The 27,516-nt window shown below is 40.1% G+C and overlaps 1 protein-coding gene across 1 annotated transcript in view; it reads right to left on the bottom strand.

Annotated features, from left to right (window-relative positions):
- pdss2 (prenyl (decaprenyl) diphosphate synthase, subunit 2) overlaps window positions 1-27,516 on the bottom strand; it is a 215,125-nt gene that overhangs the window by 117,430 nt on the left and 70,179 nt on the right. The window contains exon 2 of the mRNA XM_048596699.1: window positions 10,038-10,172. Coding sequence (XP_048452656.1) covers window positions 10,038-10,172 — 135 coding nt within the window. The remainder of the gene's footprint in view (window positions 1-10,037; window positions 10,173-27,516) is intronic.

Raw genomic sequence — 27,516 nt, 5'->3', positions numbered from 1 at the left:
CAAGCTGCACCCCCATTTCCTACCTACTAACCTCATCCCGCCCCCTTGACCTGTCTGTCCTCCCTGGACTGACCTATCTCCTCCCTACCTCCCCACCTACACTCACCTTTACTGGCTCCATCCCTGCCTCTTTGACCTGTCTGTTTCCTCTCCACCTATCTTCTCCTCTATCCATCTTCTATCCGCCTCCCCCTCTCTCCCTATTTATATCAAAACCCCCTTCCCCTCCCCCATTTCTGATGAAGGGTCTAGGCCTGAAACGTCAGCCTTCCTGCTCCTCTGATGCTGCTTGGCCTGCTGTGTTCATCCAGCTCTACACCTTGTTATCTCAGATTCTCCAGCATCTGCAGTTCCTACTATCTCTGAAATACATCTGTGTAGTTTTCAAGTATCATGTGACATCCAATCTTGTTCCGACAGCAACCATGCTTGATCTCTACTTACTATGCACACTGCTAAAGCAGACCAGTTAGTAGACCAGAATGGATAAATGCGAGTGTTCTCATTAAACAGCAACATTAGACTGCAGATCCAGGTATTATTTTTCGTGTTACAAAAAAGTATTGCAAGTCAGGAATATTAATGAGTCCTTAAGGCTTACCTTTGGAAGAAAAAAAGACACTTCATTGGTTTTGAAGCAATGCAAACAGTAAAATTAAATAAATCTTACTGCTGGATTGTGAGCAAAATGCTGATATATAATTATCGTGGTATAATGATAAAGATCAACAGGCCTCTACTATTGAATCACTTAAAATTTATAGCCAAATTTTCAAACCTTTAGCCAACATATCATTTTAGTCCTGCTAGAAAATGTGCTCCTCGAGGCAATTCTTAACAATGCAGTGACCCGTGAACCATGAGTATGAATGTTTTGGTTGCAAATAAATAAGTCTCTTCCATAAGTGTCAATTAGGCAGAAAACCGAGCAGCTAAAACAGTGATTTTCAATCTTTTTTTGGTGAAGACCTGCTTTTGAAATGAATTAGTAATCATCACCTCCTGCCCCTACCTAAATTATAATACTACATATTATGGAAGCATTACATGAGAAAACTGTTGAACAAAGATTCAAGAAATCGAGTGTGTACTTTCATGCCTCTCTCAGCTCTCGTCCACTCATGCTCCCCTCCAAAGTGAGACTGCAGCACACTCTACGCTGCACAGCGTGCTCCTGTTTTCCGCATTTATATCATTTTGTAGACTCTCAGACTCTCTACAGATCCCAGGACCACAGTACGAGAACTACTGAGCTAAAGAATAAAATGGCATCAATCCCTAGACCCCATATTTACACACAGTGCATATTTTTAAAGATGGGGAAATTACATTTTGCAGAATATGCTAAGTCTGTTTGTGTGTTGCTAAAGACTAAAATATGCTTACACAGAAGAGTACTCAATCTAAGTATTCACAATTAATTATATTTAAGGGAACATGGTTCCTTCATTTAACTGTCACAAAGGTTATCCAATGCTTCACATTTAGGCATGACGGAAAGCGTAATGGAGTCAATGCAGTCAGAGGGATAGAAACTCCAAAGTAAACAAAGACTTTACAGAAAAAAATCATGACGTTAGTGGTGAAAAAGGACTGGAAGAAATCAGTCAGTTCCTGTTGCAGCCACGATTAAAACTCTCTGGAGGGCTTTACAGAAAATTAACAAATTGCTTATAACAACTTGAAATTGCAGTGGCACATGGCACCTATATAATATTCAGTAAGTGAACCGTACTCAAAGCTGGTAATATTTAGGGACTGAATGGTACAGCTCATTGGTGCCAAGAATAATATACTTTATTTCCACCAAGTCTATTCTAAGTAATAGGTAACAGAGCATATTAAAAGAAGCTGTACATAGCTGGGCAATGTGCCACAGAATTCAATCCTTTCAAGACTAAAGCAGTAATTTTGGAATGTTTCACTCCATTTGAACAACAGAGGTCTTGAAATTAAACTGCATGAAGCTTAGTGTGCACTCCTACCTCTAAAATTTAAATAGATTTTAAAAGGGTAAAGTCTCATTTAAGGATTCAAACTGATTCAATCATGAACACTGGGATTCTGTGATACCCAGCGATTCAGGGCTCAGTTGAATAATATGTGCCATGCCTTGCAACAGATGCCTCCCTCTCTTGAGCACTGATGTTTTGCAACTTTTACATTCACAATCAGTATGTTGAGATAGTTCACTTCACAAGTCTGGGTATTTAACTTTTGCATGTTAGTCAATGCTACTGTAATGCTATTTGTAGGATGCTTCAGGTGTGAAGAAATATTTCAATTAAGTTCAACTGAGAAAGATCTTCTCGCCTCAACAAATTATACAATAGCCAACCGACCTAATATAGTGAGTAAAAGTTATTCAATTAATTCCCTCAAACTGAACATTACATGTGATGCCAATTGAAATAGTTTGTGGCCTAATCACCCTAACCCAAAACACATTTGTGACAATAGTGCAAACATTGCTACCTAACACTGAACGTCAGCCTCAGCAAATTACCTCACATCAATAATATCCAAAATTATTCCAAAAGTCTTGCTAAGTCATCATCCATTGCATGACAGTTGTGTACAATCCACTTCTATTTCTGCTCACAAGCATTTTGGCCTTCCATTCCCCAAACTACTTTGGTAGAGTTATGAAAGTCCCAGCATTATCGATGACTTCAAGGAACGAAATAGACTGAAAGTCTCGGTTGCTTTAAAAACCTGTCAGGATATGTTATTGACATAACTACCTGTTTTTATAAGGATTTAATTTAGAATTCTTGTTGTAAAAGAAAACATTATTGAAGACCAGTTAATGGAAGCCCCTGTCAATCATTTTCCTGGTAAGGATTTCTTTGTACTGTAAAGCAAGTTCCCCTTCACTACTTGAATTTATAGTTCCAAATAAAATTCTGTTCATTATGGCATCTCAATTATTGATGTGTCCAAAACTAGCGAGTAATGAATATATGGTAGTCACTAATAAATTCAATAGGAAACAGTGGAAATGTCTTTATTCAGAGATTGGATAGACTGTGAAACTAACCGCCCTAAGGTGAATATCAGATGCACTGAAGGGAAACCACAAGGGGAAGAAATGAATAGAAGAATATAGTTAGTTAATTACAGCAGAGAAGTCAGTGGTTTTATCAGTGACTCCTGAGAACACACTGTCCTCCTATCTGGAAAAAAAACTCACTGCCATAAACTCACTGTTGACTATCCTTAAACCAATGTTTTCTCTAGACTGACACTGACCAAGAGACTTGACTATAAACCTGCACAGATCATTATGGATCACAGTCAAGGGGAAAGAGCAATAAATAAAGCCTATAGCAGCCTGGGCTTTACTGTTAAGGACACAGAATACAAGAGCAAGGAGATGATGCTGAACTTGTTTAAGAGACTTTTTAGACCACAGGAATGGAAAACTTCAATTATAAGGATAAATTGGAGTTGTAGAGGCTGCCGTCTCTGGAGAGAAGGCAACTATGAGAAGATCTAATAGAAGTTTTCAAAATTATGAGGGGGCTGGACACAGTAGGCTGGGAGAAACCACTCCTCCTCTGAAAAAGGTTCAAGATTGACAAGGCACAGACTTAAAGTGATTTGAAAATTGAGAAGCTGTGAGGTGAGGAAAACAATTTCACACAGTGAGTAGATCAAATCTGGAATGCACTGCCTGGAAGGGTGGTGGAGGAAGGTTCAATCAAGAGGGTATTGGATGATCATTTAAACAAAGCTAGTGTGCCAGGGTATGGAGAAAAAGCAGGAGAACGGCACAAAGTTACAATGCTTTCTTTTGAACAGGCAGTGCAGACACAATGGGCCAAACGGCCTCCTTCTGCACTGCAACAATTCTGCGACCCTCCAATTTCTTCACAGTCAATTTTGTTATGAGACTTTTATGTAGTACTTTGTTAAATGCTTCCTTAAAATCCATTTTCCAACATTCACCACATTCCCTTCATCAACTTTTTTGGTTCTTATCGAAAATGTTCAACTAGATTTGTGAAGCAAGCATCCACAACTGAATTTCCTTAAGTAATTCAAACCTCTCCAAGCACTAAATATTTTTTTCTTCCACTTATTGTTTCCAAACCCTTATCCATTAGTGATGTCAAACTGACTGGCCTGTGGTTAATAGGAATGACGCTCATGAATAAGGGTGCCACATTTGCTCCTCTCCAGATCTCTGTCACTCCTCTGGTATTGCTATAATTTCTGCCATAAATAACTGGGATATAAACTTATCCGTTCAAAGCATAAGCAGATGTTTTTACTCCATTCATTCCTCCATCATCTCTACTTTGAGTGGTATTTCATCAGCATCCCCTAAGTAAATACTAAAAAAAGTAAGAATTCTAGCCACGCTGCGGCGGGCGGCATCAGAAGGTAGTTAGTATGACTAAAGTGGCATGTGACAGTAAATATGATCAGGTTAAAGTGAATGACTAAAGTGGTGCGTGACGGCAAATGTTGTCATGCCTGTAGGAGTCATGTTGTGTTAGAGATACAATAAGTGAATATTCTGTAAAGAAAACATCTGTTTATCGTAGTAGGGACAGATAACTATAAGAATGCTGTATAAACAAGCTCTGCACGCAAGTATCTGTTGCAGTACTGTATAAAAAGCCACGTTTACTGACTGTAAGCAGCTTAAGCTCAAAGATGCATTAAGAAGTGCTTTCAATAAAGACAACCTTTAAGACTTCTACTCAGTCTCTGTCTGGCTCCTGTTCACTGGTCTCGGAACGAACCCAACACATGCCTTGTGTCTCCAAAGATATATTACCCTCTTTGCCCCATTATCCTGGGAGTTCTGCCTCAGTTCTCCTACATTTCAACCTTGCTGACATATAACTACCCTGTATTTGAAATGTCTCTTCCTCAAGATCACCCATTGGTCCTACAATTTTTCCTGTCAGTTTTTGATACCATTTTACCCTGGCTAGGCCTCTGCTCATCCCACTGAAGTTAGGCCTATTCCAATTTAAAAGTTCTACTTTAGATTGTTTTTCGCTCTTTTCCATTACAAATCTAAAACCTACAATATAGTAATCAATCTTATCTAAGCCCAATCTCACCTCATTCCCCAGGGTCAGATGCTTCCTTCTCAGTTGAATGAGGAACATACTGGTCAAAGACATCCTCATGAATACCTGTCAGAAATTCTTCCCTTTTCTTCCTCTTTATCATCCCAATTATAATTAAGGTTTCCCCTAGTATCACCACTCTACAGGTCTGAACTTCTATGACTTTGCTCAAGACTTACTCCTCTGTCTCTCTCAGGTTTGGAGATGTACAGAATAACATGATAGAACATAGAACATAGAACAGTAAGGCCCTTCGGCCCACAATGTTATGCCGAACTTTTATCCTAAACCTAAGGTCTATCTAACCTCCATCCCTACCTTATACTATCATCCATATGCCTATCTAATAGCCATTCAAATGCCCCTAATGAGGCCGACTCCACTACCGGCAATGCATTCCACGCCCCTACCACTCACTAAGTGAAGAACCTACCTCTGACGTCTCCCCTATATCTACCTCCACTCACTTTAAAACTATGCCCCCTCGTAATAGCTACCTCCACCCTAGGAAAAAGTCTCTGGCTGTCTACTCTATCGATACCTCTGATCATTTTGTACACCTCTATCAAGTCACCTCTCATCCTTCGTCGTTCTAAAGAGAAAAGCCCGAGCTCTCGCAACCTTTCCTCGTAAGACCTTTCCTCCATTCCAGGCAACATCCTGGTAAATCTCCTCTGCACCTTTTCCAACGCTTCTGCATCTTTCCTGTAATGAGGCGACCAGGACTGGGCACAATACTCCAGATGTGGCTGAACCGGGCTATTGTACAGCTGGAGCATAACTTCACGGCTCTTGAACTCACTCTCTCTATTAATGAAAGCTAACACACCATATGCCTTTTTAACAACTCTATCCACCTGGGTGGCAGCATTCAGGGAACTGTGGACATGAACCCCAAGATCCCTCTGCTCCTCCACACTGCCAAGAATCTTTCCGTTAACCCTGTATTCTGCTTTCAGGTTTGTCCTTCCAAAATGAATCACCTCACACTTTTCAGGGTTAAACTCTATCTGCCACTTCTCAGCCCAGCTCTGCATCCGATCAACGTCCCTTTGTAACCTAGAACAGCCTCCGCACTATCCACAACTCGACCCACCTTCGTATCGTCTGCCCTTCCACTCCTTCATCCAAATCATTTACAAAAATCACAAATAGAAGAGGACCCAGAACAGATCCTTGTGGTACACTTTTCATAACTGACAACCATGTTGAATATTTTCCGTCCACTACCACCCTTTGTCTTTGATTACCCACTTTTTGCTTCTCAACTCTAATCAAACAGATTCTGTCCTTACCTCAAAGAGGAGCTCTAATTGTATCATAATTCTGTATCAAATATCTGGAGTTGATACAATTTCAGTTGCAATTAACTCTCCTTCACTTATTCCACCATTACCTCTTTCCTGTCATCTTTGTTTTCTAGGTTTCTCATTCTGTATATCTCAGACACTCACTTCCTAGTTTTATTAGGTCTTTGTTATCTCCTTCTGGCATGTAGCCCATACATTATCATACAAAAAAAAGAACTGTGGATGCTGGAAATCAGAAGCAAAATCAAAAATTCAGGTCAGGCAGCATCTGTGGAAAAGACACAGAAACTTCGGTTCTGAAGAACGGTCAACAGACCCTAAAGATTAATCATAGAATCCCTACAGTGTGGAAACAGGCCCAACAAGTACACACCAGCCCTCTGAAGAGCATCCCACCCAGACTCACTCCCCTATCCCTACACTTCCCCATGTCTAAACCACCTAACCTAAACATCACTGGGCACTATGGATAATTTTACCATGTCCAATCCACCTACATCTTTGGACCTGGGAGGAAACCGGAGCACCCGGAGGAAACCCACACAGACACAGGGAGAACATGCAAACTCCACACAGACAGTCACCCGAGGCTGGAATTGAACCCAGGTCCTGGTGCTGTGAGGCAGCAGTGCTAACCACTGAGCCACCGTGCCGCCCATTCTCCACAGATGCTGCTGGACCTGCTGAGTTTTTCCAGCAATTCCTGATTTTGTTATGCGTTATCATCGTCTGCACATTAACCATCTCAGCTCTCATTACAGAGGCCCAGATCAGACCATCCGAAACCATACGTACTCCCAAAGATTCATATTAGGATTCCTTGGGCTTCCTAATGTGCAGAATCCACAGGAATTGCCAAGGAATTTTAAACTTCCAATAGGAAATTTCCAAGCTCACAAGACTGCCTGAATGAGAATAATCCGACTCATTTACCTAGATTGTTACCTAGGAAAAGATAGACAGATTAAACATATATAGATGATTTGGAGTTGGGGACCACGTGTAGGGTGTCAAAGTTTGCAGATGACACTAAGATGAGTGGCAAAGCAAAGTGTGCAGAGGACTGTGAAACTTTGCAGAGGAACATAGATACATTGAGTGAGTGGGCAATGGTCTGGCAGATGGAATACAATGTAAATAAATGTGAAGTCATACATTTTGGTAGGAGTAATAGTAAAAAGGATTATTACTTGAATGGTAAAAAGTTGCAGCATGCTGCTATGCAGAGGGACCTGGGTGTCCTTGTGCACGAATCACAGAAGGTAGGTCTGCAGGTACAACAAGTAATTAGGAAGGCAAATGGAATTTTGCCCTTCATTGCTAAAGGGATTGAAATAAAAAGCAGAGAGATTATGTTGCAGCTGTACAAGGTGCTGGTGAGGCCACATCTGGAGTACTGTGCGCGTTTTGGTCTCCTTACTTGAGAAAGGATGTATTGGCACTGGAGGGGGTGCAAAGGAGGTTCACTAGGTTGATTCCGGAGTTGAGGGGGTTGGCTTATGAGGAGAGACTGAGTAGATTGGGATTATATTCATTGGAATTCAGAAGATTGAGGGGGGATCTTATAGAAACATATAAAATTATGAAGGGAATAGATAAGATAGAAGTAGAGAGGATGTTTCCACTGGCAGGTGAAGCTAGGACAAGAGGGCATAGCCTCAAGATTAAAGGGAGCAGATTTAGGACTGAACTGAGAAGGAATTTCTTCACCCAGAGGGTTGTTAATCTATGGAATTCCTTGCCCAGTGAAGTAGTTGATGCTACTTCAGTAAATGTTTTTAAAGAAAAGGTAGATTTTTTTTGAACAATAAAGGAATTAAGGGATACGGTGAGAACGCGGATAAGTGGAGCTGAGTCTATGAAAGGATCAGCCATGATCTTATTGAATGGTGGAGCAGGCTGAAAGGGCCAGACGGCCTACTCCTGCTCCTAGTTCTTATGTTCTTATGTAAAATCATGTCGAACTCCTGAATAACTTCACAACTACCTCTCCACACTACCCATGCACCGCCCCTGCCCCATACCTACTGACTCCCCCTGAACTCTTCACATGCTCCCCACATAGTCACCAGCATCTTCAATCTCTGGGCATGCTCCAATCCCCAGGCACACAATAATTCTGACTCGGCATCATCACCTGAACCATTTACCACACACATTCACAAATGCGTGCAAAGACTATATTATTGACCCAAAGATTTTCAGCGAGTGTGATTAGCCCTTTTGGCAATAACCAGCAGGATATTCAACAGGGTGATGGCCCTGGAGAGACAGAGTTCTCTCATCACTTCAACAATTAAGTGTTGGGTGAGAAGGTCCATGGATGACCTTCTTGACTCATTGCACAATTAAGTTCTTTAAGTGCTAATGAACTGCCCTTTAGGGCATTAACTCATCACCAGCTCGATTATCAGCTTTCCCAATGAGAAGAATGGCTAGTTTCCCAACTGGGTGACTGGTGCAACGTACCTGCTAGATTGTTGTGTGTCTCCATTTGCCCCAACCGAGCATCGATTTGGCGGTGGCAGGGAGGGCGACAACGGAGCAGGTGTTGAATTTTACCCTCTTTCACTTCCTCCTGTCTCTCTCTCCCAAGACCCCCACCCTGTGAAACCCAAAAGAAAATGGCTTACCTTCCTGATACTGGATCCCATGAAGACTAGGCCTCCAGGATCCTGTGTTTAGCCAGCAGCTTCTGGTGAAATGGGACTTCAGCATCCAGGCCCATGATTCACAGAGAAGCTCACTAGTCAGCTTTGAACCACCCAATTCGAGGTTGACCCAATGAGCTCTCTCATTCACTGAGATGAGCAATCAGTTACCACTGAAGACACTTGCATCCAAGCGTAGTGCTTGGAGCACCAATTCTCAGCCAGCGTGTTTGTGAACAATGACTTACCGGAATACTGCAGCCAGTGCGGCTTGGCTTCCCCCAATGATCTTGTGCTATGAAAAACCCTGACATCAGGCACGCTCCATATTTCTGAACAGGCCAGGTATGGACATCCCAGCCAGAAATGCACAGCCTGGTTTTTGTGTTTCTGCTATTTTAGAGCCTCCTATCATCTCACCTAATAACATGTCCTTCTGTTCTCTTCTCCCATACATACGCGTTTAGCTTCCCCTTAATGAGTGAGGCAGGAAGAGAACATTCACCAGATAACCCAGTTGAATTTCACATATCCCCTCACAGTCACTTTCAAAGAACGGAGAATGCTAATGTATTATCCACCCAGGCTCTCAGACAGGACAGAACAAGACCTTTCAGTTCACTTCTTTAAGCTTTACAGGAGCTTCCTCCCTTGCCTCCTTATTTAACTCAATCATGACATCCTTCTCCTCTTTTCACCTTCATAAATGTTATCGAGCTCCAGTCCTCATGAAAGACATGAAAACTATCTGCCTACACTACTCCTTAAGATAGCAAGTTCCACATTCTCATCACTCTCTTTAGATTAATGAGTGGGAGGATACCAAAACTCTGAAGATCTTAACACGCCCTTTAGAAAAATAGTCTACCATGAATGACAGGGATAGTTTACAAAGTGGAACAGCCATTAAAAAAAATACACTCAACTCCTGAATTCCTAAAAGCATGCTGACTAAGAGTAACTAACATCAGCTGAGCAAAGCTTACCTGGGGTAGATTCCACTGACCAGGTCACCTTCAAGTACAGGATCAACTGTTTTGCCAGGTCCAGCTGCTTTTGACATCAATAAAACAACAAGACCTCGCAGCTGAAGATTGTTTCTGCTGTCGTAGACAAATCCCCTATAGAATCAAAACATGATATTAACTGGGGAATCAAGTGACAAGTTCCATACCTTCCTGCTTTTCATTTTCACTACAACTGTTTGCATAATGAAACGCTAGTTATTTTGGTATCAGGTTGATCAAAACTTTGCAGATCTTAAGGTAGCCAGTTAAATATATACAGCTGTATTTATTACATTTATTCATTTTATATATTTCATTGTGTTTGGTGCAATAATGGCATATTTACCAGGTGATTGTGAAAAAGTTACATCCTCACTACCCTAAAAAATGATTGAATGACTGCAGTGTGGCAGGTGAAATTCTGCCTAACATGCATTATTTACAACATAATGTGTACAAAGTGATCAGAGTTATAGATAGAGTGGACAGCCAGAGACTTTTTCCTCGGGTGGAGGTAGCTATTACGAGGAGGCATAGATTTAAAGTGAGTGGAGGTAGATATAGGGGAGACATCAGAGGTAGGTTCTTTACTCATGGTTGGGGCATGGAATGCATTGCCGGAGAGGGTAGTGGAGTCGGCCTCATTAGGGGCATTTAAGCGGCTATTACATAGGCATATGGATGATAGTATAAGGTAGGGGTGGAGGTTAGATAGACCTTAGTTTTAGGGTAAAAGTTCGGCACGACATTCTGGGCCGAAGGCCCTGTACTGTGCTGTACTGTTCTATGTTCTATAAGTGTTTGCAGGCATCTTAGTTTATCTTTATGTATATCTATGCATCTAGACGGCTCTTGCGGTGCAGTGGTAGTGTCCCTACCCCTAGACCGAGAGACCGAGGTTCAAGTCCCACCTGCTCCAGAGGTGTGTAATATCAACTGTGAACAGGCTGATTAGGAGAAATAGGTCAAAAAGAATACAGTAGTCAGGGACAGAAAAAGATAACAAAAATGCAATTCTGCAAATGCTGTATCACTAGTCAAGTCAGGAGGAAAGATGATGAATATAATCTCAAGTAATCAAAAACATTATTGAGGATATGTCTACTCTAGGAGAAACTTACAAGTTAGATGCTCATTTCCTTAAATTTGGCTCTCACTATAATAATCTAGCTCAATGGATGGAGGAGGTCTGTTTATTTGATATTTACAAGTAAGGATTGAACTAATTTTGCTTTCAGTATGCTATACAATTTCTGACCATTTTGTTACAAATTTGTGCTTAGTACACTAATCAAAAGTAATGGATAGAATTTGTTATCTATGACATTTGTTTTGATGAGATTATTTTAAGCACATTCTGTTTATTTGATAATGGTTATAGCCAAGACAAAACCATTTCAAAAGTAGTCAAAAGTGTGGATTTTAACGGATTTGTTTTCATTCCTTTGGGCCTGCACCACCTTTCAATATGATCATGACTGCTCAAACAGTTTCAGTACCCCATTCCTGCCTTCCCTCCACACCCTTTGATTCCTTTAGCAGCAATGGCCATGTCCAGCTCCTTCTTGAATACATCTAAGAAACTGGCCCCAACAGCTTCCTGTGGGAGAGAATTCCACAAGTTCACAATTCTCTGAGTGAAGAAATTCTTCCTCATCTCAGTTCTGAATGGCCTACCCCTTACTCTTAGACTGGCGACCCCTAGTTCTGGACTTTGCCAAAATCAGCAACATTCTTCCTGCATTTAGCCTATTCGGTCCCATCAGGATTTTATATGTTTCCATGAGATCCGCCCCTCATTCTTCTAAATTTCAACGAATACAGCCCAGTCAATCCAGCTTTTTCTCATATGTCAGTCCTGCCATCCTGGGACTCAGTCCGGTGAACATTCACTGGACTCCCTCAATAGCAATAATGTCCTTCCTCAGACCAGGAGAACAAAACTGCACACAATACTCAGGGTGCAACCTCACCAAAGTACTGTATAACTGCAGCAAGACATCCCTACTCCTATACTCAAATTCTCTCGTTATGAAGGCCAACATGCCATTAGTTTTCCTCAGTGCCTGTTACACCTGCATGCCAACTTGCAGCAACTGTCCCCCATGACATTGCACTTCACCTTTTCCTAAACTACCGCCATTCAGGTAATAATCTGCCTTCCTATTTTTGCAACCAAAGTGGATAGCCTCACATTTATCCACATTATATTGCATTTGCCCACTCAGCCAGCCTATCCAAGTCACCCTGCAGTCTCTTAGCATTCTCCTCACAGCACACACTGTCACCCAGCTCAGTGTCATCTGCAAATCTGGAGATATTGCATTCAACTCCTTTGCCCAAATTGTTAATGTATATTGTGAACAGCTGGCATCGCAGCACTGAACCCTGTGGCACCCCACTCATCACTGCCTGCCATTCTGAAAAGGACCTGTTTATTCCAACTCTCTGCTTCCTGTCTGCCAACCAGTTCTCTATCCATGTCAATACCTTACCTCCAATACCATGGGATTTAATCTTCCTCACTAACCTCTTGCGTGGAACCTTGTCAAAAGCCTTTTGGGAGCCCAGATACACAATACCTACTGATTCACCCTTGTCCGCTCTACTGGTCACGTCCTCAAAAAATTCCAAAAGACTTATCGAGCATGATTTCCCTTTAGTGAATCCATGCTGTCTCGAACTGATTCTGTCACCACTTTCCAAATGCTCAGTTATTGCATCCTTAATAATTGACTCCAGCATTTTCGTGACAGAGTTATTCAAAATAAAGAGGTATCATGACAGAATAAATAGGGAGAAACTGTTATCAGCAATGAAAAACATACGAGGAGTGTCCATGGATGTGTAGACTATGTGGGTTAGAAGGATGGGGCAGATGGTTCTGGGTGGGACTCTCTTCAGAGGGTCAGTGCAAACTCGATGGATCAAATGGCCTCTAACTGCACTGTAAGGATTCTATAATTCATCAAACATATTAGAGGTGAGGTGAAAATGACTGCCGTTGACATCAAAGCTGCATTTGTCCCATTGTGGCATCAAGGAACTCCAGCAAACCTGGAGTCAATGGGAATCAAGGGAAAACTCTCCATTGTCTGAAATCTTATCTTGCATAAAGAATGATGGGTGCGGTTATTGGAGGGAAGCCTTCCCAGCTCCATGGCATGTCCGCAGGAGTTCCTCAGGTTAGTTTCCTAGGCCCAACCATCTTCATCTGCTTCACCAATAACCTTTCTTCATATAAGACTGATGTGGGGAGTTCACTGATGACCACATAATGATCAAAACTATCCGTAACTCCTCAGATATCGAAGCAGTCCATTTCCAAATTCAACAAGACCTGGACAATATCCAGGTTTGGGTAGGCAAGTGGCAAGGAACATTAGCACCACTCCAACAAGAGAAAATCTAACTTCATACCTTGACATTCAGTAGAATTACTATCAATATCCTGGGGTTACCACTGATTAAATATTAAATTAAACTTGCCATATGAGTACTGCGACTACAAGAACAGATAAGAGGCTAAGATTACCACAGAGAGCAATTCACCTTCTGACTCTCCAAAACCTGTCTTCATCTCATTGGCACAAATCAGGAACAAGATGGAATAGACTCCATTTGCCTGGATGAGTGCAGCTCCAACAACACCGAAGAAGGTTTATAACACCCAGGACAAAGCAATGTCCTGCTTGTATGGCACCATATCTAAAAACATCCACTCCCTTCGCTACTGATGCTCAGTGGCAGTAGTGCGTATAATCTACAAGATGCACTGCAGAAATTTACCAAGTCTCCTTGGACAGCACCTTCCAAAGCCACAGTTACAACGATCTAGAAGGAAAGGGCAGCAAATACATGGCAAGATCGCAACCTGTAAATACCCCTCCAAGTCACTCACCATCCTGACTCGGCAATATATCAACCTTCCTTCACTGTCACTCGCTCAAAATTCTGCAACTCCCTCTTTAACAGCATTGTGTGTTTACCTACGCCAAATGAACTGCAGGTTCAAGAAAGCAACTCACCATGACCTGCTTACGGACATCTAATGGTTAGGACAAGAAATATTCATACAGCCAATCAAGCCCACATCCCACAGATGAATTTAAAAATAAAGCCTGCTTCCTGGTAGACACGGCAACAAACATGAAAGGATTGAGACTATGAGGGCATAGATTTAAAATAATTGGCAAAAGTAGTAAAAGCTACATGACAAAAAGTCTTTTGCCATGCATTAAGTTTTCTTTAAAATTTGTTCATACTACCCATCTCTAATTGTCCCCCGATCTGACTGGCCTGCCAGGCCATTTCAGAGGGCAGTAAGGAGTCAATTGCATTGCTGAGAGTCTGGAGTCACATGCAGGCCAAACCAGTTAAGGATGGCAGATTTCCTTCTCTAAAGGACATTAGTGAACTAGACGGTTTGTGCAACTATCACAATGATTTCATGATCGTCACTGGGCTAACTTTTAATTCCAGATTTTTAATTAAATGTAAATTTCACCATCTATGCTAGCTCAGTGACATTACCCCCATGCCACTGCCTCCCAAGCCGAGGACAGCAGATGCATGTGAAAACCATCATTTGTAAGTTCCTCTGAAAGCTACACATCCAGACTTGGAACTACATCATCATTCCTTTGCCATTGCTCTTTCTTACCATCATTGTGGTGTATTGACCACCGTGGACTACAGCATTTCAAGATGCAGCTCACCACCAACTCTTCAAGGGCAATTAAAGATGAACAATAAACGCTAACCCAGCCACTGACACTCATATTCAGTGAAAGAATTTTAAAAATTGGGCTGAAAGTCAGGGCTTTTGGACACACTGCTTTAAATGAAGGTGTCTAAGCATTCTGCGTCACACAATGTAAGGCGCATTGGTGGACAGAATCCCCCAGCAACAAGTAGGAGACAAGACAAAAATATCCAGAGATATTCATACAAAAAGCATATTAAAAACAAAATATTGGCTAATCCTCTATAGCAAGTCATGCACTGCAAAATTGGTCATATAAAGTGGTCAGTCTCTAGCAATTATGTCGAGAACATCTGTTTAGCCACAAATTTTTAACTTCAAATACATTCAGATTTTTAACTTCACCTACTGAGATCAAAACACAAAACATATGGAGAATTGAGCTTCTATTCAACCTATTCATTTTATTGTTTTAACAAGTTTAATATTTTCCCTCAAGATAAACTAATATTGAAATAACTAAATTACTAACATACAAATTAGGAACAGGAGTAGGCCATTTGTACCTTCGAGCCTGTTCACCTATTAAATAAGATCATGGCTGATCTGATTTTCATCTCGGCTCCACATTGGTGCCGGCCTCCTTTAAGCTCAGAAGGAGAAAATACAAAGGACCAAAAAGACAGCATTTGTTTCAGGAACAACAGCTTGGAAATAAAAAAAGGAGCAAGTCATCTGAAGTGAGATGTTTCTCCCAACGGAAAAATAAAACAAAGTTAATGTACAGTTCTTTCAAGTCGATACATCATTTTTATGATACTTTCATGGAATGTGAACATTTCTGGCACAACAGGTGATAAATGCATCAAAGATTCTATCTTGTGTGACCTGCTCTTGCTCATCTATAAATGTATTCCAGATTGTAGGGGATGCAAGGTCGGCTCACAGGAGAAGCCAATGAAAGTAGATTACATGGGCTTATTGGTATAGTTGGGTTCCTGCCAATTGCAAATTGCACAAATTGCAAACATCATGGTAGGTGAAAGGATTGTAAGACAATTAGAGATAGGTAAGAGGAACAAATTTTAAAGAAAACTTGATGCATGAAAAAGACTTTTTGTTATGTAAAGATATTCTCAGTAATTCCAGACCAGTGAACTTGACTTCAGTGGTGAGGAAACTTCTAGAAACAATTATTCAGGATAAAATTAGTAGTCAAATACAAAAATGGTGGTTTGATTAGGAAGAGTCAACATGGATTTCTAAAGGAGAAATCATGTTTAACTAACTTGCTGGAGTATTTTGAAGAGGTAACAGAAAGTGTCAATGAGGGTATCACTGTTGATGTGGTATACGGGGATTTCCAGAAGTCATTTGATACAGTGGAACACAATAGACTGAGGAATAGGTCATGGCATAAAAGGGATAGCAGCAAAGTGGATACAAAACTGGCTGATTAATAGAAAATAGAAAACAATGCTCAATGAATACTTTTTGGGCTGGAGGAAGTTTTGTTCTGGACCTACCCTGGACCTTTGTTTTTCTTGATAAATTTTAAGGATCGGGATCATGGTGTGCGGGAAGCAATTTAACATTTACAGCTGGCACCAAACCTGGAAGAATTGGTGCGCAGAATAGTGTGGAACTCTTTTATTGAGGTCTGACAAGTGTCTTGTACAAGTTCAACATCATCTGCTTGCTTTTGTACTCTATGTCCCAATTAGTAAAATCAAGGACACTGTATGCTTTAGTAAATGCTCATTTAACCTATTGTGCCACATTTACACATCCAAGTTCCTCTGCTCCTGCCCATCCTTCAGAATCGTATGTCCTGTTTTATATTTTCTTTCTGTGTTCTTCCTACCGAAGTGTATTACCTCACACTTTTCGGCATTGAACCTCATCTGCCTCCTGTCCAGCAACTCCACCAGCTTGACAATGTATTTTAAGAGTTCCACACTATTCTGCTCACCAATTCTTCCAGGTTTGGTGCCAGCTGTAAATGTTAAATTGCTTCCCACACACCATGATCCCGATCCTTAAAATTTATCAAGAAAAACAAAGGTCCAGGGGAGCTCCAGATCAAAGGGACTGTGGATGCTGTAAATCAGAAACAAAAACAGAAATTGCTGGAAAAGCTCAGCAGGTCAGCTTGTCAGATCTCAGCTGGAGAATAGTGTACAGCGATGGGCACTACATTATAAAAAAGGTATGAATGCATTTGAAGGAGTGCATAAAGATGCAAATACATTTGAAAGAGTGCAGAAGCGATTTACAAGAATGGTTCCAGGAATGAGGAACTTCAGTTTTAGTGATAGATTGAAGACGTTGTGCCCGTTCTCCTTGGAGAGACGGTGGCTAAGAGGAGATTAGATGGAGGTTTTCAAAATCATGAGGGGACTGAACAGAACAGATAGTGAGAAGCTGTTTCCATTCGTAAAAGAAAAAAAATGAGAGGACATAGACTTAAAGTGATGTACAAATAAAGGAAGAGCAATGTGGAGAAACAAAAAACATTTTTATGCAGTGAGTAGTTGGCCTATGAAATGCACTGCCTGGAAATGTGATGGAAGCATGTTCAATTGAGGAATTCAAGAGGGCACTGGCAGATTATTCGGATACAAACGGCGTGCAGAGGTATGGAGAGAAGGCAGAAGATTGGCACCAGGTAACAGAACTAGTGCAGCCATGATGGGTCAAATGGCCTCCTCTGCACTGTATTAATTCTGTGATTCTGCGAACTCGTTGCTGTATTTAGATGAACTTCGCCTGTTGGACTTTATTTGGATATCTCAAAACAACAGCAGCTTTAGAGTCCACCTTACGCCATAAGTGAGCGTCTGTTGATCACTGAATAAGCAGTTAAAAAGTGCTTTCCTTATATCTGATAAAACAGATGGAATGCGATAATTTTTCACATAAAATACATTGCACATTAAATATTTGAGATTAAACCACCTTTTCTCATTGACTCATGTTCTTCAGAAACCATACAGTTATAAAAAGAACTATTTTAAGAGTTTTCTATTAGCCTGGGATCCATAAATAATGTCTTGAATATCATAATTTATGGGCTAAGGGTGTTAGCAGGTACATTATATTGAAGAGAAAGTATGATAAATTAAATCCCAAAGGGTGACAAAAAAATTTCTAAGAGCCCAGGCTCAGCATGTGTTATCTGTAAAACAGGGATATATCAATTAGCATCTCACTGGTCCTTAATGATGAACCATGAGACAATGTTAACAAATGCATAGATAAAAGCAAGAGTAAAAATTAAACCATTAAAAAACCCGCAGTAGGCTGAATTATACAACAGAATATTCTGTTTAAGTGGCAATATTATGGAAATTTAATAACTAAAATTATCATATGGAACCCTTGGGAAAATTCAGGCCCGAATCAGGGGAATCGTTAAGGAAAAGACAAGAGAATCACGCCACCTACTCCAGCTCGGACCACTTGATATATGTTGCAGTTACTCATGTGCCACAGTGCCTCAACATAGCTTTTCACAAATGCTTGCTTCAATATCAAGCCTTAATAATTTTTGAATTACAAAGAAATTGAGCAGAATTATTTTCTGCAAAAACAGTGCAAAAGGAAAAAGTTTTAAAGCCACAACCATGATACAACTCACACCTCTGATTGTTATAAAAATTGGAAAAACAATCATGTATTGTAAAGAAACAAAACACAAAGCCCTCAGAAATTGTCAATTGTGCCCATGCATTTCTTGCAGTTCAAAGCTGTATATGGGACTTAGATATAAACAGTTCAGCCCATTGTAGTAAGGAAGGAATGTAGGTTTAGTTGGGTGACTCACCATGAGACAGAAATATAGAAAAAAAAAATCAATGACGGTTCAAACCAGAATAATCTGTAGAATCGAACATACCTCTGCCATGCCACAGCTGCAGGTCTCTGAATCCACCACAATAGTTTTTCTTGAAAAAAATTCTGTCAAGCTCACACATTTGCCCACCATTCCAACCCATTTCAATTAAATATGCACAAGAATCCCAGCAGGATTTTGAAAATATTTAATGATGAGAATTACAACTATGCATCAGAAAATGGAAGTGTAAAAAGGTAATTTCCACTGACATAATATTTGCTGCACACAAAGCATCCTAATGTATCGCAAAAAACAAAGTCAATGGATGATGTTTGAAAGCTTGGGCAAGAAGTGAATTTTAAGAAAGCATTTAAAAAAAAAACTGAAGGGCAGTAAGGTGTAGGTGTTAGCTGTCAAATGTCAGGAAGACATATGGACTATGGTGCTAGAGGTCCTGAGTTCAAATCACACCATGACAAGTTAGGGAATTATATTGAATACATTTTTGATAATTTCAGGAAAAACTCACAAAACGATTACGATTACTCGCTAATGTCCTTCAAGAAACAGACATTTACCACCACTATCTACTCGGTCTACCAGGTACCCAGGCCTACCAATTTTCTTGACTCCATTCCTGTACAAAACCAATGAGTCTTACTGCTCTCAGAAGCAGCCTTATCAAGACAATTGCTAACAGGTTCAATGATAGAAACATAGCAAGAGTAGGCTATTCAATCTATCAAACCATCTCTACCATTCAAAATGATCATGGGCGATCATCTAATACAAAGCATTTTTCCCACACTATCCCCATATCACTTTACATCATTGGTATTTAGTAATCTACATGTCTCTACTTGAAATGTACCCACTATCACAGACCTCAGAGTAGAGAATACCAAAGAAATGGAAATTAAAGAGATGCTGAATAAATATTTTGCATCAGTCTTCACAATAGAAGACACTAATAGCATTCCACAGTTACTAAATAATCAAGGGCAAAAGGAGGAGAGGAAATACATACAAAAAAGGTTAAAGGGTTATTAGACCATGGGACTATTCTTCTATTAGAGAGAGACAACTGGTGTTGGTTTAACCTGAGGGTCACCACACCTCAGGCGAGGGGAAAGGTTGAGAAGAAAACTCTGTGGTAACCTCGGCCGATGTGGGAATTGAACCCACACAGTTGGCATCACTCTGCATTGTAACCACCCATCCAGCCAACTGAACTAACTGGCCCCTTGCCAGTATTTATTGCATAAATACAATAACTATCGCTGGAGAAAAAGTGTGAGGAAAACAAATGGAGATTGATATGTTCCCTGGAACAGATGGGATGCAACCTATGATATTAAAGGAAGTAGCTACAGAGATAGTTGATATGCTGTAGCAATCTTCCAAGAATCCTTAGATTCTTAAACAATCCCAAAGGATTAGAAAACTGCCAATGTAATACCTTTAAGAAAGGGAATCATAGAATCCCTAGAATGTGGAAGCAGGCCATTCGACCGATTGATCCCACACAGACCCTCCAAACAGCATCTCACTCAGACGCACCCCTCCCAACCCTATCCCTGTAACCATGCATTTCCCATGGCTAATCCATGGAAAGAGGCAAAAATCAGATAACTCCAGGTCAGTTAGTTTAAGTCTGTTATGGGAAAATGTTAGAGTCTATTATAAATGATGTAACAGCAGGGCATTTAGAAATACATAATATGATCAAGTAGGTTTCATAAAGGAGAAACCATGCCTGATAAATTTACCAGGATTCTTTGAGCACAATAGATTTTCGGGAAGAAATGGATGTAATATATTTTGATTTTCAGAAGATGTTTGATAAGTGGCCTAATGTGTGGTAACTTAAGACGATAACAGACCACAGGATTGCAGGTAGTATATTAGCATGAATAGATTGGCTATCTAATCGAAGGCAGAGGGTTGGAATAAGGGGGCAATTTTCAGGATTGCAACCTGTACGTGAGTGAGTGCTACATGGATCAGTGCTAGGACAACAATTATTTACAATGTACATTAATGATGTGCCTGAGGAAAATCAATGTACTGTAGCCACATTCACAGATGACACAAAAATTGGTAGTAAGGCAACTGGTGACGTTGACACAAACACTACACAAAGGGATTTCAGTAAGCTTAGTCAAGTAGACAAATATAATGTAGGCAAATGTGAGGTTATGAGGAACAACAGAGAAGCTAATTATTATTTAATTGGAGAAATGCAGAAAGCTAAAGAACAGAAGGATTTGGGAGTCCTCACCCATGAAACACAAAAACTAAGCAACTAAGTTCAGAAGCTAATGGGGAAGGCAAATGGAATGTTGGCCTTCATTTCAACAGAATTGATGTATAAAAGTTGGGAGGCTTTGCTAAAACCATACAAGGCATTCGTTAGATATAGCTGGAGTGCTGTGAATAGTTTTGGGCCCCTTACCTAACGGGAGGTACACTAGCATTAGAGGCAGTCCAGAGAAGTTTCACTAGAATGTCTTATCAGAAAAGGATGAGTATTCATTAGAATTTAGAAGAATGAGAGGTGACCTTATTGAAACATAGAAAGGTTATTAAGGGACATGACATGGGAGATGTGGAAAGATTGTTTCTCGTTGTGGGAAAGTCCAGGAACAGAGGACATAGTCTCACACTTTTAAGGCAGAGATGAGGAGGAATTTCTTCTCTCAGCAAGTAATGAATCGATGGAATTCTTTACTGCTGAGGGCTGTTGGGTTTGTATTATTAAGTATATTCAATGCTGAGCGAGATAGATTCTTTGGCAGTAAAAGAATTGAGGGTACAGGGAAAGGCAGGAAAGTGGTGTTGAGAATTATCAGATCAGCCATGATCTCAATGAATGGCAGAATAGCTACTTTTGCTCCTATAATTTATGATTCTTGGAAGAATCTACAGAAATCTTACCAAAATCTATAGAATGTTGGACGGTGATCATGAATGCATCTTCCGTCTCTTTCAACATTCCACGGTGTAGAAAATCATTTCCAACAACTTGTCAAACTTCTTAGTAATTTCCTACAAATCTTCATTCTCCATCATCATGTCATTCTCTAGTTCTGGGAAGTTTCTTGTATCTTCCTCAGTGAAAACAAACAAAGTAATCATTTAATTTCTCTGCTATTTCTCTATTCCCTATTATAAATTCACCTGGCACTGTTTGGAATGGAAACTATTGTCAAAGTCAAACACCTCTCTTTTACATTCTGTGTAAGCTGTAACAATCTTTTGTTTTGCTAGTTTACATTCATGTTCCAGTACTCTTCATCAGTTTCTTGGTCTGCCTTTGCTGTATCCTAAAATTCTCCCAATCTTCAAGTTTATTAGACAATTCTCAACTTTCTTTGCTGGCCACTGCTGACTGTCTTTTTAGAGATTTCCTGCATCTTGAAAGAATGTACAGTTGCTGTAAAGTATGTGATAATTGTTTATCTATTATCTATTTCTCATGTATCATCACATCTTTTAATATATTATCCCAGCACACCTCAACCAAATTGTGCCTCATGCCTTCACAATTTCCTTTGTTCAAATCTAACACCTTGACACCAGATTGAATTACTATACTTTCAAACATAATGCAAAATTCTATCATACAATGATCAGTCATCTCTAAAGGTTCTTGTACAACATGATGAATTAGCCCTTCTTCATTACACAATACTAAATCAAAAACAGATATATCCTCAACAGACAGAAAACTATCCCTACCACAGTCCAGAAACTCATCCTCCACAGCTTTAAAGATCTTCCCAGTCTATATGCAGATTGAAGTCAGGCATAATTAGCATTTTACCAATGCTACATCTTGTTCTAATCTTCTGACTGATACCATGCCCAACACTACCATCACTGTTGGGTGGCCTACAAACAACTCCCACCAGTGCTTGCTGGTCCTTGCTGTTCATTAGCTCCACCCAAACAAGACTCCCATTTTGTTCTTCCAATCTGAGTTTCTCCCTCATTAATATATTGACCTCTTCCCTAATTATCAGTCCACCTCCACCTCCTTTTCCTTTTTGCCCATGCTTTCTAAAAGTCAAGTATCCTTGAATATTCAGTTCCCAGTCTTGGTTACTCTACAGCCATGTTTCTGTAATGGCAATTAGCTCACACCCATTTTGCTCTAAGCATGCCTTTAAATTATCTACCATAATGTAAATGCTGGAAGAATGCAGGTATAGTGCCCTTAACTTTGCCTGTTTGACACTATTCTGCATTCTAAGCTTAGATGATGCTCGACTTTATTTCACATGCTTTCTAATTTCATTTGTCACTTTTCTTCTCCCTGTTATAGGCTTTATGATCTTGTAACTCAGGAAGTGGAGTGAAGGTCATGCCTCTATCTCTATCAATGGTGGTATGGTGCAGATGATCTAGAACTTCAACTTACTAGGGGTAAAGTAATCTGTCCTAGCCTATCCACTAAACTTTTTTTTTATTCATTCATGAGATGAGGGCATCGCTGGCTAGGCAGCATTTATTGCCCATCCCTAATTGCCCAGAGGGCAGTTCAGAGTCAACCACATTGCTGTGGGTCTGGAGTCACATGTAGGCCAGACCAGGTAAGGATGGCAATTTCCTTCCCTCAAGGACATTCGTGAACCAAATGGGTTTTTCCGACAATCAACAACAGATTCACGGTCATCATTAGATTCTTAATTCCACATATTTATTGAATTCAAATTCTGCCAAATGCCATGGCAGGATTCGAACCCGGGTCCCCACAACATTATCTGGGTCTCTGGATTAACAGTCCAGCGATAATACCATTAGGCTATCGCCTCCCATCTACAGTCAAGAAAGCTCACAAACGTGTCTACCTCCTCAGAAGGCTAAGGAAATTTGGCATATCCACAATGATACCACTTTTATAGCTGCACCATAGAAAGCATCCTATCTGGATGCATCACAGCCTGGTATGGCAATTGCTCTGTCCAAGAGCACAAGACATTACAGAGAATTGTGAACACAGCCCAATCCATCACAAAAACAAGCCTTCCAGCCTTATTATTGACTCACACTGCCTCAGGATAGCAACCAACATAATCAAAGACCCGCACACCCTCCTCCCAACCCAATCATACTCTCTTCTGTCAGGCAGATGCAGCTAAAGTTGGAAAACATGTACCAACAGATTCAAGGACAGCTTCTTCCCCACTGTTATCAGGCTTTTGAACGAACTTCTTATGTATTAGAGTTCATTTCTCTCTGTACCGTCTCGGTAGCTGTAACATTATATTCTGCATTCTGTCCATTACCCTGATGTACTTACATATGGTCTGATTTGCCTGGATAGCACACAAAAACAATACTTTTTCGCTGTATCTCAGTACATGTGACAATAATAAAAATCAAATCAAATTACTTTGAGATACCCCTCAGGTTCCCACTTCTCTGACAAGCTTGTTTAAACTTTCCCCAGAGCATTTGCAAATCTCCTTGCAAACATATCAGTTCCAATCTTGTCATGGTGTAACCCTTCAGCTTACACAGCTTGTACTTGCCCCAGAACTGGTCCCAATGCCTCAGGAATCTCTTGTCCTCCTTCCTACACTAATTCTCCAGTTACTCGTCCAATTGATCAATCCTCCTATTCCTGTGATCACAAGCATGTGGTACTGAGATTAATGCTGAGACAACCGCCTTGAAGTCTTACTTTTTAATTTCACTTTCTATCTCCCAACAATTTACTTTCAGGAACTCATTGTTCTTCCTACTTATACTGTTAGCACCAATCATGCAGCCACTCAGTGACATCCTTCATCCTGGCAGCGGGAAGGCAGAACACATCACACTCTCACACTCCCTGCCTGACTTCTTAAGTCTGTTTGGCAGTCACTCAGACCTTCCTTGCCTCTACATTCCTAAACTGCAGTGTCACTACTTTTCTAAAGATACTATCCACGCAATTAATTCACAGCAGAACTTGTGTTTATTGACCGACATTAGCTCCTGTAAATTTAAAATTCTCATTCCTGGAGTTCATAGCCTGGTCCTCTGCAGATTAGAACCTTCTTCAGGTTTCAAAACACTCAAAATCTGATCTTCTTGAACATCTCTCATTCTCTTTGCTCTACTATTGGTTGTTATGCCTTTAACTGTTTATTGAAAACAAAATCTGGGATTCTAACCCTAAATCTCTTCAAATTCTCCGCCTCAAAATCTACCAATATGCCTGAATGCTGCAAACATCACACTTGTGAAACCTTAAAGGCCCTTTGTGCAAGTTAACACAATAAAGGGAGTCCAACATATTATGAGTCCCTGGATACAATGTGATTCGACCTTCATAAGGTGTTTAAAAAACAAAACAAAACTTATACACATAAACATATATATGCTGTTGCAATACCAGCATTACTCATCTTCAAAGACAAAATACTATAAGTGTCTTGTTTAACAAAATGTCTGTCATCTGTTGTTTTAGCAGCCTAAGTGAGATTTTGGTGTCTAGAGAATCATGAAGTGATTTGTTGAATGATGCAAGGTCTTGGCAGTGATTTGCTGAGTTTAATACTCTGGTGGGCACAGGGACTGACAATCATGGTAGAAATGCAGCAGACAATATCTGTTTCCTTGTTAAACTATTGGGATTTTCCAACAAAAAAAAACCTTCCTGCAGACCAACAAGTTCAATCTTCATTGCGTCACTCAGCATTCACAATAATCAGAAGAGAAATGCTATACATTTTCTTTCAAACTACTTTCATTCAGAATTTGGAATTCTGGAGCAGGAAACGGTGGAAAGAATATTCTTTGTACAGTGGACGGACTTGCTGAATACAGTTCCCATAAAGAAGGGTCACAACTACATTTCCATTACTCTATGCGCTTTCACCACCTAAAGCTAAACATTAAGTGCTGAGGACATTTAGTTGACCTCATTAAACAGCAGATTTTAATTTATGATTCTGTCATTTTCCCTCTGGCAGTAATCCCCTCCCTAAGGACTCCCATAGTATGTTTGTAATTTTCAGTGCACAGAAAATATTTTAACATGAAAGAATTACTCTGCTTAGTTATTTTTTTTAAACAGAAAATGGAAGCTGCTATGAATATTAACTGTAATTAACTATTTGATTATTTCTGGTTTGCCTCTGTGCAAACACACATTACTACTGATAACAAATAGCTGCTAGAGACTTGCCCACATATTGTAAGCTGGGGCTTCTTTTCAATGGCGTTAATTTGTCCTACTCAAAAGACACGTTCATGCTTGCGGCAACATTCCATTAAAAGATGCCCAGAGCTCAATGATCAGTGCCAGTTTAACCAGTGCAACACTCTCAAAAGGGAAACAAAAAGTTACCCAGTGGGTTAGTTTTTCTCGCCAAGAGCAGTCAAATTATAATGTGTGGAAATGGTTTTTATGGAAATTTCAAAAAATTTCAGTTCACTGTACTGTTGCATCACATGGTTTGTTGGGGGAGCGAGGCTAGTAACTTGAAAAGTTAAGTACATGTTGCTGGTCATTCAATAATGAAACTTTTTTAGCCTCTCCTTTGACAGTAATGACAAGGCCTCCTGGAGAGAGGCAGATTCATGGCATTACCTCAGCCTGAAGGAAGCTGCACATGATTAAAGTTTCCCCTTTTACTTCAAGGATTTTTAATTGAACAACGTAAAATTTATTCACATTTGAAATTGTTATATTAGAGCCAAAAGTTTTAAAAATTACCTAGAAATTATTTTGAGCTTTGTGATTTACTAATGTGAGTACAGCAAGATAGAAAGGGTACTGGAATGGAAGAACAAAACCACAAGATACATCACTCTGACAGGTGATTGTTCCTAGTCCTAACTCTCTATGGAAGATAAGCTATGACACCTTGGTGACACAAATTATAAACAGAAATGTACAAATAAACTCCAAAAATGCTCACTCATATAGTAAGAACAGCCAATGCTGGAGTCAGAGATAACACAGTGTAGAACTGGAGGAACACAGCAGGCTAGGCAGCATCAGAGGATGATGCTGCCTGGCCTGCTGTGTTCCTCCAGCTCCACACTGTTATCTCCAAAAATGCTCAACGTCCAACTGTACTGTACTAATTAAGTTTCATCAGTCCTCCTCAATAAGTTAACAGACTTTCATTAATCTTGCTTAAATAAAGCAATGTTTTACAAGTAAAGAAACATGATTCTCAATAACAAGGAAATTACAAAAGCAAAAATGTGATCACAAAGCTGCAGTTGTTCTAAAGGAATGTCAGAGCTCTTCCAATTATTTGGAGAATTGTAAGAGAATTTTTGAAAACCGGAATAGGGAAAAGGAGGAATGAAGTTTAAATGATGCATGACATTAAAGCACTAATATTGACACAGTTCAGGCCCATTTATGGTACTTTTATAGGTTTGGAAACCAAAGGGTATATCAAAATAATAAAGTATGCAACCAACTCTCTCTCCTCTCCAACCTCAAAATATGTCACTTCATTCCAATTTTGTGTTGATGTCCTAAAGCTACTTCTGCACTTGTCGTTGTACTGAATGGCATTCTGTGTGACATTTTGCGTGCACTAATTTTCATCGACCTTTCTACAATATGCATGGCTGACCACATGATGAATTTTCGTACAGTTAGTACAACCCTTCCACCAACTCTGCCAGTCCCCCCGTGCTGTCAAACAGCGTATCCCCCATCAAGCCTTGGATGTGTCACAATTTCCTCCAGATCAACATAAGAGAGGCCTCAGCTTTTGAACCAAGCTACAAGTCTTACTCTGTTGCCATCAAATCACATTTGCTCTCATCACTCTTTCAGATTGACCATTCATAATCACAGCCTTCTGTTTGAAACTGAGGCGAGTTTCAATTTCATATCCTATTCATCTCCACATTCACTTAATTTTATGTCTACTTTATTACATAGCTCAATCTCT

This window comes from Rhincodon typus, chromosome 5 (assembly GCF_021869965.1).
Source record: "Rhincodon typus isolate 14 chromosome 5, sRhiTyp1.1, whole genome shotgun sequence".
NCBI lineage: Eukaryota > Metazoa > Chordata > Chondrichthyes > Orectolobiformes > Rhincodontidae > Rhincodon > Rhincodon typus.
The sequence above is the reverse complement of the archived record's forward strand: the minus strand, read 5'-3'. Positions and strand labels throughout refer to the sequence as shown.